The sequence below is a fragment of the Penicillium nucicola genome (assembly GCF_028828085.1).
Source record: "Penicillium nucicola strain IBT 29836 chromosome Unknown utg000006l, whole genome shotgun sequence".
Taxonomy (NCBI): domain Eukaryota; kingdom Fungi; phylum Ascomycota; class Eurotiomycetes; order Eurotiales; family Aspergillaceae; genus Penicillium; species Penicillium nucicola.
The window spans coordinates 560,202-575,091 of NW_026643130.1; the positions used below are offsets into that span (position 1 = coordinate 560,202).

General features: G+C 48.3%; 8 protein-coding genes across 8 annotated transcripts; 5 read left to right on the forward strand and 3 right to left on the reverse strand.

Annotated features, from left to right (window-relative positions):
- Positions 1–277: 277 nt before the first annotated feature.
- On the forward strand, positions 278–1,499 carry N7511_006217 (NmrA/HSCARG family protein; the record flags this gene model as incomplete). The annotated part of the gene is given in 4 exon segments (XM_057128594.1): positions 278–631; positions 691–844; positions 905–1,135; positions 1,153–1,499. 4 exon segments carry the CDS (start codon positions 278–280, stop codon positions 1,497–1,499), a joined length of 1,086 nt encoding a protein of 361 aa, XP_056983150.1.
- Positions 1,500–1,583: 84 nt separating this feature from the next.
- N7511_006218 (uncharacterized protein) lies at positions 1,584–3,012 on the reverse strand (the record flags this gene model as incomplete). Its single annotated transcript, XM_057128595.1, has 7 exons — positions 1,584–1,800; positions 1,865–2,019; positions 2,084–2,239; positions 2,298–2,420; positions 2,472–2,621; positions 2,677–2,820; positions 2,869–3,012. The coding sequence occupies 7 exons, from the start codon at positions 3,010–3,012 to the stop codon at positions 1,584–1,586; spliced, it is 1,089 nt and encodes a 362-aa protein (XP_056983151.1).
- Positions 3,013–3,207: 195 nt separating this feature from the next.
- On the forward strand, positions 3,208–5,944 carry vp16 (tethering complex subunit VPS16; the record flags this gene model as incomplete). The annotated part of the gene is made up of 6 exons (XM_057128596.1): positions 3,208–3,352; positions 3,405–3,511; positions 3,563–3,691; positions 3,740–4,233; positions 4,283–5,648; positions 5,696–5,944. The coding sequence occupies 6 exons, from the start codon at positions 3,208–3,210 to the stop codon at positions 5,942–5,944; spliced, it is 2,490 nt and encodes an 829-aa protein (XP_056983152.1).
- A 51-nt stretch (positions 5,945–5,995) lies between these two features.
- N7511_006220 (Alb1 domain-containing protein) lies at positions 5,996–6,622 on the reverse strand (the record flags this gene model as incomplete). Its single annotated transcript, XM_057128597.1, has 3 exons — positions 5,996–6,211; positions 6,262–6,554; positions 6,607–6,622. 3 exons carry the CDS (start codon positions 6,620–6,622, stop codon positions 5,996–5,998), a joined length of 525 nt encoding a protein of 174 aa, XP_056983153.1.
- A 198-nt stretch (positions 6,623–6,820) lies between these two features.
- On the forward strand, positions 6,821–8,887 carry N7511_006221 (ubiquitin-specific protease UBP1; the record flags this gene model as incomplete). The annotated part of the gene is made up of 1 exon (XM_057128598.1): positions 6,821–8,887. One exon carries the CDS (start codon positions 6,821–6,823, stop codon positions 8,885–8,887), a length of 2,067 nt encoding a protein of 688 aa, XP_056983154.1.
- Positions 8,888–9,629: 742 nt separating this feature from the next.
- On the forward strand, positions 9,630–10,637 carry N7511_006222 (uncharacterized protein; the record flags this gene model as incomplete). The annotated part of the gene is made up of 1 exon (XM_057128599.1): positions 9,630–10,637. One exon carries the CDS (start codon positions 9,630–9,632, stop codon positions 10,635–10,637), a length of 1,008 nt encoding a protein of 335 aa, XP_056983155.1.
- A 692-nt stretch (positions 10,638–11,329) lies between these two features.
- On the forward strand, positions 11,330–11,985 carry N7511_006223 (FKBP-type peptidyl-prolyl cis-trans isomerase; the record flags this gene model as incomplete). Its single annotated transcript, XM_057128600.1, has 5 exons — positions 11,330–11,463; positions 11,538–11,608; positions 11,725–11,785; positions 11,840–11,860; positions 11,943–11,985. 5 exons carry the CDS (start codon positions 11,330–11,332, stop codon positions 11,983–11,985), a joined length of 330 nt encoding a protein of 109 aa, XP_056983156.1.
- Positions 11,986–12,307: 322 nt separating this feature from the next.
- optD (uncharacterized protein) lies at positions 12,308–14,742 on the reverse strand (the record flags this gene model as incomplete). Its single annotated transcript, XM_057128601.1, has 3 exons — positions 12,308–12,603; positions 12,663–14,513; positions 14,577–14,742. The coding sequence occupies 3 exons, from the start codon at positions 14,740–14,742 to the stop codon at positions 12,308–12,310; spliced, it is 2,313 nt and encodes a 770-aa protein (XP_056983157.1).
- Positions 14,743–14,890: the final 148 nt, after the last annotated feature.

The following is a 14,890-nucleotide window of genomic DNA, read 5'->3' on the forward strand; positions in this document are numbered from 1 at the left end:
CATAGGATCCTCCTGTACCGAGTGATATCGATAATAGAATATCATGGTTGCAAGCATTCATGCATAGCTTCAGACCGGGTAGACACTTGCAACGCTAGAAACCTTGCGAATATAGACACACGGATATACGGATCCAGCTGCTAAGTGTTTCTCCGACATTGCGTCATCCCTATACCTCGGCCTCAATTCGATTTCTCTCAGACCATTCTCATATTACCATGCAAGTCTAAATAATATAACAAAATATTGCGAAACTGAGATATCACGGACTCTCACCATGCCCACGCACGAACCCCCAAGAACCATCGCAGTCCTCGGAGCAACAGGAAACCAAGGTGGGGGAGTTGTTCAAGCACTGCTCAACATCGATTCATCATTTTACATTCGCGCTATAACTCGAGATGTGACCTCTGCCAGTGCGGCGCAACTCAAAGCAAAGTATCCAAAGAACGACCGATTGGAACTTGTGGAAGCCAATGTCTACAACAGAGAATCTTTACTCAAAGCATTCCATAATTCTTATGGCGTGTTTGCCGTAACGAATAACCGACTTCCTGGGAGAAAGATCGAGACTGAGAAAGACATGGACCATGAACTGGAGGCTGGTCGTAACATTTTGGAGGCTGCCAAGGTATGCATGATGCCTACTTAGATTGAACCAACGAAGATGAACCTGACTTCCAATTTCAGGCATGCAAAATCCAACATTTTGTGTTGAGTAGTCTGCCGAACCTGACAGATGCTAGCAACGGGCGGTTTATCAAAGTCTACCACTTTGACAATAAGTCGAAGATCGAGGAGTGGGCGAGACGGGAGCTTCCGGCTGTGACATCGTTGCATCCTGGTATGTTACGAGGGGGGTTCAACATGTCCGAGCAAACTTAGCTGACCGGTGCCCATCTAGGTTTGTTCTACACAAATATGCAATGGTCACAATATTGCCGACGGGATGGTAAGAGCCGCAAGTCACTTGAGCAACCAGACACCATCAAGTCTAACAGCAATCCAGAAAACAAGACCGTTCGATTCTGTGCTCCCATAGAGGGAAATAAACTCGCCGACTGGGTCGATCCAGACTACGACATCGGTGTATATGCCGCAAGTAAGACCAATCAAAGACACCACAGCTACCTGGGTAAACTAACAAGAAAGAAATATTTGCTCTTGGACCAACGAAGACAGCATCGAAGAGATACCCAGTCGTTGGTCCGAAGCTTAAATTTGAGGAATTTGCAAAGACCTTCACGCAAATGACTGGACAAGAGGCCGTTTTTGATCCTGATACACTGGACCAGTGGGGTGCGACTGTGGCTTCTACGGTAGGGAGGGGGTATGAAGAGGATATAAGACAGATGATGCAGTGGATATCTGTTGCCCCTGATGACAGGGTATGTTATGGGACTATGGATTCTAGGGATGATATGTCATGGGAAGATCTCGGAGTTCGAGCTAGTACATTTGCGGAGTGGATGGAGCGGGCTTCGTGGGCTGGACCGTAAGATGGAATGCTATTTGAACCTATATGAGCGAGTTGTATTGGGTATCCAGTGCAGAATTAAGATAGCTAGTGGGGTCCATGTTCCTTATAGCGGTGGCTCTAAAGCAAGAACACCATCTAGGATTGAATCGGGTGTGACGTCAGTGAGAACCTGAGATACTGCATGTAGATTACTTCCGTATTGTAGACTGCGGTCTTGGCCCGGAGCTGTGACGATGATGCGATGGCGGAAGATCTTTTTTGCAGCCAGGGCCACGATTGAGGGAGTAAGATAATCGATTCCATGTAGCGGTGCCAGAAGTCTGAGGTACAGTGTCAACAGGGAAATTCTGCAGTTGAATAGATGCGGTTATTTGTCAGACTTACTGTGCAAATCGAGTAAATTGGATGTTAGCTTTGGCAGATATACCGCCAGCAACAGCACGGCTGAGCCGTAGAAAGACAACTATGTCTTGGATGTATCGAACAACTTCAGCACTTGTTGATACCGTAGCGCTTGCCTCTCGCAGTTGTTCTATCACCTGAGTTATATCCATGGTCAGTTCACGATGGTCTCATAGGACCAAGCGACGAGAATCGACTTACATTTTGAGTAATAGCTGGCCCCTTCTTCAGAAGATCTTTTGAGGTGTGAATAACAGAAGAGGCGGAGAGCTGCCCATCGGACAGCCAATCATTTTCCTCGAGATATGTGTATCCGGACTCCGGACTATGAAAATGAGAGATGAAGAGGTTGTCGTTCTATGGTGAAATCAGCCAAAGAGTAGCGGTCGTATCATGTTTGTCATATGACACTTACCAGGTGGAACTTCAAAGGTGGTTGAAGTTGATTGGAGTCTCGAGATACAAGAGGGATAAAAAGGAATTCATCGGGTGCATTAAGGGCGCCGTTCTCGACGATTAGCTCCCTTGATCGCATCAACTATACCACTTGTAAGTAAGTCATAGGTGAGATCGACCCTAACGTTCCTACCTGTAGAATGTGTACTTGAATATCATCGCTGACGAAGTTAAAGTTTTTCGCGATCACGATATTGACGACATTACTGCTAGCGAGGTGAGCAATGGGTGCTGGTCCCTTGATAGGGTCATCGAAGCTTTTGTAAGATGAGCGTTTGCTTGACTAAATTTGTCAGTACTTCATCAGAGAATCTAATAAACATATTTGGTCAACATACTGGTTCAGTGTTCAGCCAGGGACGCGGAAGGCGGTAATGTGTACGAGCATCAGGAGTAAGAACCTCATTGGTGATATCGTCAATAGATGTTGCCGAGGAGCAATCGACAATGCAATAGGTATAATTAAAAGTAGACGTGGCAATCTGAATTCAATAAGCTAGAGTGATATGTTGTCGACATTTACAACTTACCAAGGCAAGTTCCTTGGCGAGGTCATGAATACCATGACTGGTGGTCTCGATCAGGCAATGCTCACGAGCAGCCAGACACAGAAGAAGTGCCACTTCCAGGTCGGATAATTGACCAGCAATTTCATCAAGTCCTGGATCCTCCATGCTGCAGAATCAATGCGGACGAAAGAGGCCTGGAAACGACGGGAGGACATTTGAGGGATATTGATGCCCGACAAACAAGGCCGATATATCCTAATCGGGGTTAGCGCCTGATAGCTTCCCCGAATGCCCGCCCGCTCGAGCATCAACAGCTCAACATCGGGGAGAGAGATCAAGTCTATCATCGGCTCCTTCACCATGGCGCCTTCCAATCCTCTCGCAAACTGGGAGAAGATTGGAGACAGCTTCTATCGCAAGATCGCCGTCTACGACGCCATCTTTGAAGAAGACGTGGAATTGGAGAACTACATCGCGGCAGGCGCCCCTTACGGCGGCGCTATTGGTAAGAGTGCAATGGTTGATTTTGAGATGAGAACTAATCGAGAGACTGTTAGCGATATATCGTGATGAAAGCAAGCCGTTTAGGCTGCGCGACGCGGGCTCTTCGCGATCCACGATCGACATTTATTCTTCATCTGGACAGCAGATTAATCGCATTAATGTTTGTACAGATCGCTTTGATCTTGTCGCGATTGAGCTAACTAGGACATAGTGGGAGCAAGCTACTATCCGCGGATTAGGCTGGTCCGACAAGGAAGAGCTTCTGGTTGTCTCTGAGGATGGCACCGTACGCCGTTACTTTGGCCTGGACGGCGAGTTTACTTCGTTCTCGCTTGGGAATGTGAGTTATCAGATGTAGTATACAAGTACAAACACTGACTTTGTTAAGGGCGCTGAAGAATATGGCGTGAGAGCCTGCCAGTTCTGGTCATCGGGCCTCGTGGCATTACTCGCCAACAATCAATTGATCGCGGTGTCTAAGTATGACGAACCGCGTCCGCGGCTCTTGGCGCCTTGTCCAGAAGGAGAGGTATCATCTTGGGCCTTAATTCCACCAGGCCAAACCCTATCTCGCTCCGTTGAGGTTCTTCTGGCTGTTGACAAGACAGTCTTCTCCGTCGATTCTACAGAAGCAGAAGACAAAATCCTACAAGACGGCCCTTTCAAACACATTAGTGTGTCTCCCACTGGGCGATTCGTCGCACTCTTCACTGCTGAAGGGAAGTTATGGGTTGTCAGTAATGACTTCCAAAATAAATTCAGCGAATATGACTCCAAATCTCGCGTCCCTCCAAGCACGGTGGATTGGTGTGGCGATGACGCAGTAGTTCTTGCCTGGGAAGACGAAATTCATCTTGTCGGGCCAAATGGGGCTGCATCAAAGTGAGTTACTCGTCTAGCTTAACGCTGCTGCAAAGTCTAATTACGACAGATACTATTATGACGGTCGTGTTCATGTTATACCCGAGTTTGATGGAGTACGTCTTCTCACGAATGATACGTGCGAGTTCCTACACAAGGTTGCTGGCGTCACCGAAGAGATATTTCGCCTAGGTTCAACTTCTCCTGCTTCAGTACTGCTGGATTCAGTGGATCAGCTGGAGAAGAAATCATCCAAAGCCGACGAAAACATTCAAAGAATCCGATCAAGTCTACCATCTGCAGTGGACACATGTATCAAAGCAGCGGGACAAGAATTCGATGCTTACTGGCAGAAGCGTTTACTTAAAGCTGCCTCATTTGGAAAATCAGTACTCGAACTCTATAACAGCGACGAGTTCGTAGAAATGACGGAAAAGCTGCGAGTTATGAACGCGCTGAGAGATTACAAGATTGGCTTACCACTGTCCTACGAGCAGTATCTACGCCTATCACCAGAGGGCCTGATAGAACGACTGATCAGCCGACATGAGTACTTACTTGCGATTCGGGTTTCTGAATACATGCAGATCCCAGCTGACAAGATTTATGTCCACTGGGCAAGCCAGAAAGTCAAAGTCTCGACGGTCGATGACGAGGCTGTCTGCAAGCTAATTGTGAAAAGGCTCGAAAACAAGCCGGGAATTTCTTTTGAAGCTATCGCTCAGGCTGCTTACGACGAGGGTCGGTCGCATCTAGCAACGCAGCTGTTGAATCACGAGCCACGAGGCGGCAAGCAAGTTCCATTGCTTCTTAAGATGGAAGAGGATGAATTAGCTCTTGACAAGGCTATCGAGAGTGGCGATGATGATCTCGTCAATTTCGTGCTTCTGCATCTCAAGACCAAACTTCCTCTGGCGAGCTTCTTCCGCATGATCAACACCCGGCCTGTGGCCTCTGCACTCGTAGAGACAGCAGCACGGGGTGAAGATGTGGAACTGCTCAAAGATCTCTTCTACCAAGATGACCGAGCTATTGACGGTGCAAATGTTTTATTAACGGAAGCCTTACGGGATGCGGATTTGACATATCAAACCGATAAGCTTCACCTGGCATCTCGCCTTCTATCGGATTCGAAGGAGCCAACGGTGGTGCTACATCAGAAATTGGTCTCTGAGGCCTCTCAGCTCCTGAAAGCACAGGACGCGCTGGATAAGGACCTGGCAGATCATAGTGAATTCCTCGGTCTTAGCCTCAACGAGACAGTCTACAGACTCGTTCGAGGTGGTTACGCTAAAAGAGCACAGAAGATCCAGAGTGAATTCAAAATGCCCGAAAAGACATTTTGGTGGTTGAGATTGAGAGCTTTGGTGGCCAAACGTGATTGGGGTGAGCTGGAAGAGATCGCTAAGACCAAAAAATCCCCAATTGGTTGGGAGGTAAGAAAATCCAAATCCCACTATCTAGACAAATGCTCACAAGACAGCCCTTCTACAACGAGATTTTGGGTGCCGGAAACACAAAACTTGCTTCGGTCTTCGTCCCGAAGTGCACCCACCTACCGGCCGCCGAGCGAATTGAGATGTGGATGAAATGCGGAATGATTGTGAGGGCGGGCGAAGAGGCCCAAAAGAGCAAAGACCTCAATGCCTTGGAACTCCTTCGAACGAAAGCCTCTGGTCCTGCAGCCACTGAGATCGAGCGCATGATCAACCAGCTAAGGCCGAGGAAATGAGCGCAGAGAATATCCAACTTGCTCTTGGTACCGCCCAGGGTCTGACGATGTTCAGGTAATCTCGTCAAAGTCGTCTGTGGCGGGTGCGGAGGCTTCCTCTGTCATCTGGAAGACATTTGTACTAGCAACAGCCTTGGCGGGTGGTGCGGTATCCTCAGCCATAGCTTCATCGCCATCTTCGGCCTCGTCCTCATCATCATCATCGTTCTCTCCTTGTTGGAGAGCGGCGAATGCAGAAGCGGTGCGGTTGGTATCCTCCCAATCAGCCTAGGAATTGTGAGCACGTGTAGGCAGAAAGCAGACAATGTAATACATACCCTTCTAGTATTGACAGCCCTTCCGCGGGCCATACTCTTAGCCTTCTTAATCTCCATCTGGTCTAGGACTGCCTCCGCACGGTCCATGCCCTTCTGTTGCCTTAATCGCTGAGCCTTTGAGAGTTTCTTGTCATTCTTATTCTTTTTCTGGATTCCCGAATTGCGACGATCGGTCAGAACGGAGGCCCGCTGAGCAGCAGGAGATTCCGCACGAGGCAGCGAGGTTACAGACTTATCCAAGTCGAGACTGGGTGAAGCTGCACGGCGTGCCGCACGCGAACGGGTTGACTGTTCTGTAAAAACATGTTAGACAACTCGAACTGAGAGACGGACTCGAAAACTTACGTCTGCTCTTCGCCATGGTTGTTTTGGGAAAATTATCAGTTGCGTGGGGAGCCCGCTATCGATAAAAAAAGTTTACGGCTGCTCATAACGACCAGTCGCGCAACTTGTTATACCATGTTGCTTTTCACCCACGCAGTATTTGTTTTGCAACACCTCCCATTTATGTTCACTCAGCTTTCTACTGGCGGTGGCAGACCAGATTGTTCAAACAACAATGAACCCTCGCCACGAGCCCTCTACTTATTTTCCAAATCGCCCCATACATTACGCAAGCCAAGTCAGCCACTATGAGACCGCTCTCGCAGCGCTTCGAAACACCCAAGTGCTAGCAACTAGTTTGATAGCTTTCGCTTCGTTCTATTTAGTTCTCGATTACTTCGGATTCGCCCCGATATCGATCCTCCGACTTTCCTGGAAGGGCCTGGTTTACATCACTCCGTCCAAACTCATTGTCGCATTAGACCCTGGCAAGCCCGACTCCGAATCAAATCCCCCCTTGGGGTCTTCTCTGTCATCCTTTGAGAAGAAGAACGCCGCAATGCAACGAGTCTTCGGCATAGATACCTCCCATTTCGCTTTCTCACTACGCCGCCACTCCTTGACCGGCCTCGGCAACGCTCTGCTCGGAAATGCGAAGGAGGCCAAGCCCCCGGGGCTCGGAAACTGGGACAACTCATGCTACCAAAATAGCATTATTCAGAGCCTGGCATCACTGCGTTTACTTGAGGCTTTTCTTATGCGCAATGTCGAAACGCTCTCGGACAAGACCCATCTTTCGAAACACGAGGCGCTGAGAGATATCATCACATGTTTAAATAACCCTTCGAATGGTGGAACAAAGCTTTGGATCCCCGGAGATCTCAAGTCTATGAGCAGTTGGCAACAACAGGATGCGCAAGAGTACTTCTCCAAGCTGGTGGATCAAATCGATTTGGAGGTTCAGCTTGGTTCACAGGGAGCGACATCGAACATGGGACTGAAGATCACAGGACGGGAGGAAAATATCGTATGCGACACCAATTTCGAAATGTCTGCTTCGGAGGGATTCGACTCTGGAGCTCGCGCAAGTAACAAGGCATCATATCGGAATCCTCTTGAGGGCCTACTTGCTCAACGGGTCGGGTGCATGGAATGCGGATGGACAGAAGGCCTTTCTTTAATTCCTTTTAACTGTCTCACAGTTCCTCTGGGGCCAAGATCTGAATACGACCTGGCGGATTGTCTGGATCAATACATGACGCTTGAGCCCATCGATGGGGTTGAATGCGCGAAGTGCACATTGATGCAATATCACCAGAAACTTTCCGAAATGTTTGCTGGAATTGAAGAGGACGAGAAGCAATCGCCTGGTATCGAGAAGTCTCAGTTTGCCGATGCACTGAAAGCCGATACTCTGTCGCGCCTTGAGGCTGTGAAAGCAGCGCTGGAGGGTAATGATATCAGCGATACCACATTAAAAGATTGCCGTATCCCCGCGAAGAACCGAGTTTCTACGACTAAATCCCGGCAGGCGGTCATTGCTCGATCCCCTCAATGCCTTGCTGTTCACATCAACCGCAGTCTCTTTGACGAAAACACTGGAATGTTGACAAAGAACCACGCTGCTGTGAGATTCCCGCAACTAATTGACCTGAACGACTGGTGCCTTGGCACGCAGAATCAGTCTGATGAGGCCCCCGAGCAATGGGAAAGCAACCCTTCGAAGTCAATGCTTCCCCAACCCGGCGAAGCTATTCAAGTCCCCAGCCGACGGTACATACTTCGATCCATTGTCACACATTATGGCCGCCACGAGAACGGACACTATATCTGCTACCGTAAATATGCAACCTCGGATTTCTCAGCTCCCGTCCCGGACCACATTCTCCAATCTGATGGCGACGAGGAAAAGTCCGAGCGTTGGTACCAGCTAAGTGACGGCGATGTGACAATGGTCAGCGAAGGTCATGTCATGTCGCAAGGAGGTGCCTTCATGCTCTTCTACGAAGCGCTGGATGATTCCCTTGAAATCCAACTTCCTCCGACTCCCACCACAGAAGGAGTCCCGTTCGAGAATGTTGAATCTGTTCAAATCGAGAATGCTGAATCAATTTCGAACTACACCATGTCCGAAGACCTCTCCGCTCCATCCACCGTCACCGACTTCGGATCATGCACCTCTCGTGCGACAAGCGTCTCACTCCCAACGGAAGATGTGACGTTTAATGACATTCCTTTAAAGCCTTCAGCCGACGATACCCCCACAGAAGAACTTGATTCGCTTTCGATGATTACTGCATGATGCCCCTGCCTCATTGTATTCCAACCTCTTGTTTTCCTGCTTTACCAGCATTGTCGTGCCATATAGCCGACCACTGCATCATGATACCCGGTAGCAATTTCAATTTGCGGCGTTTACCTTACACTTCACCGTGTCTAGGAGCATTTGTATGAGTGTTTGTAATTTTACGGGTCCTCCTTCAAGGAGAGAATTGATTGAACATTTTCTTCTATTTATCACATATGCCTTAAGTTCGCTAGAGTTATATTATAGCTTCCAGGTCAACGAAGCCGCAAGTCCGTTGTCCCTGGAACGTCAATCCACGCCAATTGCTGGATTTTGGGGATCAATCCCCACTTATGGACACTGTGAAATAGTACCTTGTTGAAACCGACCCCGGCGCATCGTGGCCGGAAATCACCTCACCAAGTACCTTGTGGCCAACAATCGTATAAGACTGCTCCGAGGTACTCATTCTCAAAGGTTGAATCTTTTTGCTGTATTAGTTTCTTGAATTTCTTGTTGATTTCTTGTACGTCGGGACTTTTACAAATTCTTCCCAATAGCCTGTTGAACTGTGCTGCTCCTGTCTAAGTGTTGGATAGGACTCTGTATAGATCCACCACAGCTCCCGCACCAGGGTCCTCAGCTACTATCTGATCAACGCATAGTATGACCACATCATGGCGCGTTTAAAATGACTCTAATTTCCCATACTAATACTCGAAACAGTTAATCATTCAAATTCGAAGATTATTTCACAATGTCTATCACAAGCCCTTCACAACCCCAACCCCACGACATCTTCCTCATCAATGAGCTCTTAGAAAACATCCTTCTACACACAGACATACGCACACTCCTCACATCCGGCCAACGCGTATGTCGAACATGGAACAACATGATAAAGACATCAGTCAAAGTCCAAGAAGCCCTCTTCTTCAAAGCACGCAAATCCAAAGCCACAGAAAGCGTCCCACGCCAACGAAATCCCCTCCTAGAAGAAATCCTGTGGGCCCAATTCTTCCTCAAGCAACAAGAAAACTCAGAATCGGAAGCAGTCGATGTCAGCAGATTTCCAATGCGAAATAGCGATCGCCAGAAAGCGAAAGCCTTCCTCCGACAAGAGGCAAGCTGGAAACAAATGCTGCTCCAGCAACCTCCAAGCTCATCTATTGGAGTTTTGGAGATTATCAGACGGTCAGACTCAGAATTCACGAAACTAAATGTCAATCCCGACAGCGACGTTCTGCGCATGTGTCATGTTTTGACTCTGTTGGAAGGACGCAGTACTCTCATCCCAACACGCAACAAATGGATCCTATGGAGCGGACGATCTCGGATTCGAATGCCTCTCAATTTCGAGATTTGGGCGCCCAAATGGGTTTATGAGCCGGGTACACTGCAGCCCGTGCAAGAATGGATCCCAGATAATATCGATTGGGACAGTCTCCGGCTGGAGGTGGCGTCGATGTATTTAAATGACTTTGATTGTGATTTGGTGATTGTATCGGAGAGGAGGCAGAAGCTGTTTCAGGGCGAAGATCGAGTGCATAAAGAGAGCAAATTGGATCGTCGACTTGGAGGGGTGTTTGGGGAGTGTGCGGTTGAAATGGGGAGGAAGAAGGTAAATCACTCTTTTATTCCTATTCATGGGGTTGGGGTTGATCGACGATGGGTTCTTCGACCTTGTTCTGCTATGCCACTTGTTCCGTGCTGTGGTTCATGCTCGGATTCGTCTTCTTCTCGTTCTTCACTTTCTTCTTCTTAGGTGCTTAGTATAGTGAACATAATGCTAGTCTATTCTCCAGCTCTATACCTGTATAAGTCATACATCACTTCAAAGAGCCTCAGTCGTGATATAGGGGAAAGGTAAGATCTGCCTTGGAAGTTGATCAGCTTTGAAGACGCTGTATTGCCAACGATAACAAGCTCGACCGTAATAGATCTCTGTATATATAATATATATCCTAAACATTTACTATTTTTTTTTCGAATAATTCAATGTAAAGTCTACTTAACGTAGGCCTGTCATCGATCACTGGGGTTGAAAGACAACCGACCATCCTATCTTCCTCCGCAACCCAGTCGCTAACTGGCTCCAGGGCGAGAATAGAAAGCAATACTACTTTAAAAGTAGACATTTACTCTATGAACAACAGGATCCTTCTATGGTAAGTAGACAGAAACAGTCACGTGATGTATTCACGAAGATCCCTAAAGGGCACTTGAAATGTGGTCAAACCTGCTTTTCAGCGCTCAACGTACCACCTGTATTTTGGATATAAAAAAAGGGCAGGTTATGAATACGATACCGATATATGCCAACCTAAAGTCGCGGTGTGCCATACATAAAAGCGCATCTATACTACGGTGCGGGCTAGCCGCATCCGCCACTTCCCCCCACCTCAAAAAATAATCGCCTCTCGACCTCCCTCTTCTCAACTATCAACAGACTTCAAAATGGGTGTCGAGAGAAAGATCATCACCCGCGGAACCGGCTCTGACTCGCCTGCATCAGGCGACAAGGTCACCATCCACTACACCGGGTGGCTTTACGATGCTAAGAAGTCCAACAAGGGCTTCCAGGGCAAGCAGTAAGCTGGACTTCACATGCCCTATCTACTGGGCTTATTGCGTGTGTATTTGGAATACTAATCCATGTCTGCAGATTTGATAGCTCCCGATCCCCTGGTCGTGGCGCTTTGAATGTCCAGATTGGTGTCGGACAGGTCATTAAGGGTAATCATTTTCCCTTCTTTGCTTTTTTTACTCCGATCAGATTATATTTAGAAGTCTTTTTTTGACTTGCTGCCTTGCGTCACGAATCAATTGCTGATTTCATTTGCGTGCTGTAGGCTGGGATGAGGGTGTCATGCAGATGACCCTCGGCGAGAAGTCCACTTTGACTATTTCCCCGTGAGTGCATGATTTATTGAATGGCAAAACAGACAATAACTGACCTTCTTCTAGCGACTACGGCTACGGCGATAAGTATGTGGTTGCGTGATATCTGATGACCTTTATAACTTTCCATATACCTTCAGTAATGTGCTAACATTCTTGTTCTACACAGGGCCTCTGGCAAGATTCCTGCTAACTCTACTCTTATCTTGTGAGTCTCATCGCTTGCATCACTTACTTTCAGGAGGCTGACTACTTCGCAGCGAGGTCGAGCTTCTCAAGATTAACAACAAGAGTGCCTAAACGCACTATTGCATCTCATAGAAAAAGAAAATTATTTCCATTAATACATCTATCGCTGATTTGATGCATTCCAAGTTATACACAGTTCTCATTCAGACTAGTGGTCAGTTGTAATAGGCTGCCTTGAATACTTGATTGGACCCCTACCTTAGCACAGCTAGTAAAAGCCTTCCATTCAATATTAGCATTTGACACCTGGGTATGAAACAAACAAAAGAACGACAGCATCTTAGTCTAGCTCCAAGTGCCATTAGCTGGCCCAAAATACCCCGATTCAGGCATGGCCATGTAGGCCACACCCTGACCGTCAGCAGTGTTGAGATACACCGTATTTCCCCACCACGATGGGAATTGAGCACCAGGGTACGAAATGCAGAAGAAGATGACTATACCACTGAGCGCAAGACCCGTATCAAGAGCGGCAGCCAAAACATAGTTGTACTTTGTCCACCAGGCAAAGTACCTCCGTTGGAAGACATAGTTGAACACGAAGTTGACAAGCGCCCAGCTTGAATAATTAATTCCAGTGGCTAAAGAAAGCTGAGATTAGCAATGATGCACAAACAAGAACCGATGTCACATAGCTTACCAGGAGGAACATTCGCAGTCCCCACGAAAATCAACGGCCAATTAATCCACTTGAAGAAATCGCGACGCGTATACTTATACAACGCCCACGTGACAACAGGCGCCACAGCTCCAATCCAGAAGAAATGCAACAGAGAGGAATAAATCTTGCCGGCAGAATACAACCTACGCGGACCGACAAGTCCCCAAATCACAGACGAAGAATAGACAGTGCGGCCATTCGGACACGAAAACCCATCCGACTGATCTGATTCACAGATGCCCGAGATATTCGAAAGCATCCAAAGGGTGACGCCTGTCTGAGTAAGAGCACCAAGGATAGTAGCAACCCCTTGCGCGACAAAAGTAGTCCTAGGCGGGACTTTCATATAATGCGCCAATTTCATATCCATGGCGAAGTAAACGCCCTGTCCAACGACGTCCGTTGAAAGAATCTTAAAAATCATATTCGCAAGCGGCCGGCCTTCAAACAGGTATCCACCCATGAACTCAGACAGGACATTCAGCTGGTTTGCGTCAACGTTCGTTATTCCTTGCACGATACCGCAGGGGATCATATACACGACCGGGATGACGAGTGCAAGGAAGACACCGTAGACAGGTAGATGGGTGTGGTAGACCTCGACGACAGCAATGGCGATGGCAGTAATCACGACGATGATTCCCGCGTACCAATACCACGGTGTTGATCTGTATGAGGCGCGGACAAGACGCGCATGGATATCTAGTCTGTTGCGGCCGTGCAGCGCCGCCCAGAGATCTTTCGCATGCCAGAAACCAATGTGGGTTAACACGGACGTGATTGCGGCGAAGGAGAGACCATACACGAAAGCGAATGTGGCGCCTAGGAAGGGGGGCGAGTATTGCCGGTATGCAGCGACGTCCAGACTGTTATCGGCTGCGATGACTCGCGCGGTGTCGTACACGGCGCCTGTTCTGTCGTAGACATCGCTCGTCATGAGCGGCAGATACGCCGTGAACCAGACGTTCGTGTAGTACAGTGCCGGCACGACGATCCAGTAGAAGAAGGCGAATCCGAAGAAGACGTTCAATGCCGCCCAAGACGGCGACAGGAGCGGGTTTGTGTTGTATGCCACCTGGCTCCAGTCAAAGGTAATTGGACTCAAGCCGAGACCGGTTTGCATGCCGAAGAGCTGGTTGACGATGACGTTCTTGGGTGCGATCCAACATACCCAGGTGAAGTAGCTCAGGGCTGTGAACATCAGTCCTGGGAAGAAATACCAGATGAAGCCTCCGGCTGTGACGTAGAGGAAGAAGCGTAGTCGGGTGATTCGCCAGCCGTCTGCTATGTAGTTCGCGCGTGAGTGTAGGGTTTCGAGCATTGCGCAATTTGATAGCACGCCTGGCCAGATTATGCTTGCTGGCTCGACGAGCCATGGGGCGGCTAGGCCTGCGACTCCGAAGCCGAGGAGCTGGGCGCAGAGGACGATTAATACATCAAATCCGGCTTTCAAGCCGAAATTGTAGAAGGATTTGCTTGAGGCTTGGATTATGTTTGTTGAGTCTGCGCTTCCGTAGCCGAAGGAGACGTTGCTCATTATCACGATGACTGTGTGCTCTTTGATGTTGAAGGTACGATCCGGATTCAAAGTGAATGTGCCCAGTGGGCCGAGTTTGATTGGGGTTGTTGGGAGGGTCTTTGCTAGGAAGACGCCGCATGGGTAAGCTAGTAGCTCTGCCACTAGGGATACAATGTGGACGCTGGGGTAGCGAAGTGAGAAGAATTGGTTGACTCCAGAGCCGAGGATTGTAAATATGATTCCCAGTAGCCACATGCGAACTGTGTTCACTGGAAGACCTGGGTCGTCCGTTTCGGGGACAACAGCCCTAACTTGGTGACGTTAGCAGGGTGGTGATATATAGATCAACCGTCACATAACGAATTGCAACCTACCCTCGGGAAATGGCGACCGATTTGATTCATAGTCAAATTCAACATTCTCATTATCATCATTGCTCTTGCTAGTGTCATTTTCGGTCTTGAAAACTTGGCCTTCATCTATTTCCTCGCCATCAATGATCGCGGGTTTAATCTCGGTGGCCGGAGACTTAGAAGCCATACTTGTCGCAATTTGTGAGAATGCTCTACCATCGGCTCTAGAGAATACAAGGGCTTTTATTACTACTCTGTGCCTCTTCTAGGGCGGAGTTTCCGATAAGTGGACGCGTTAGCCCTCGGAACTGGGGAATGTTGAGCTTAGTCTGTGA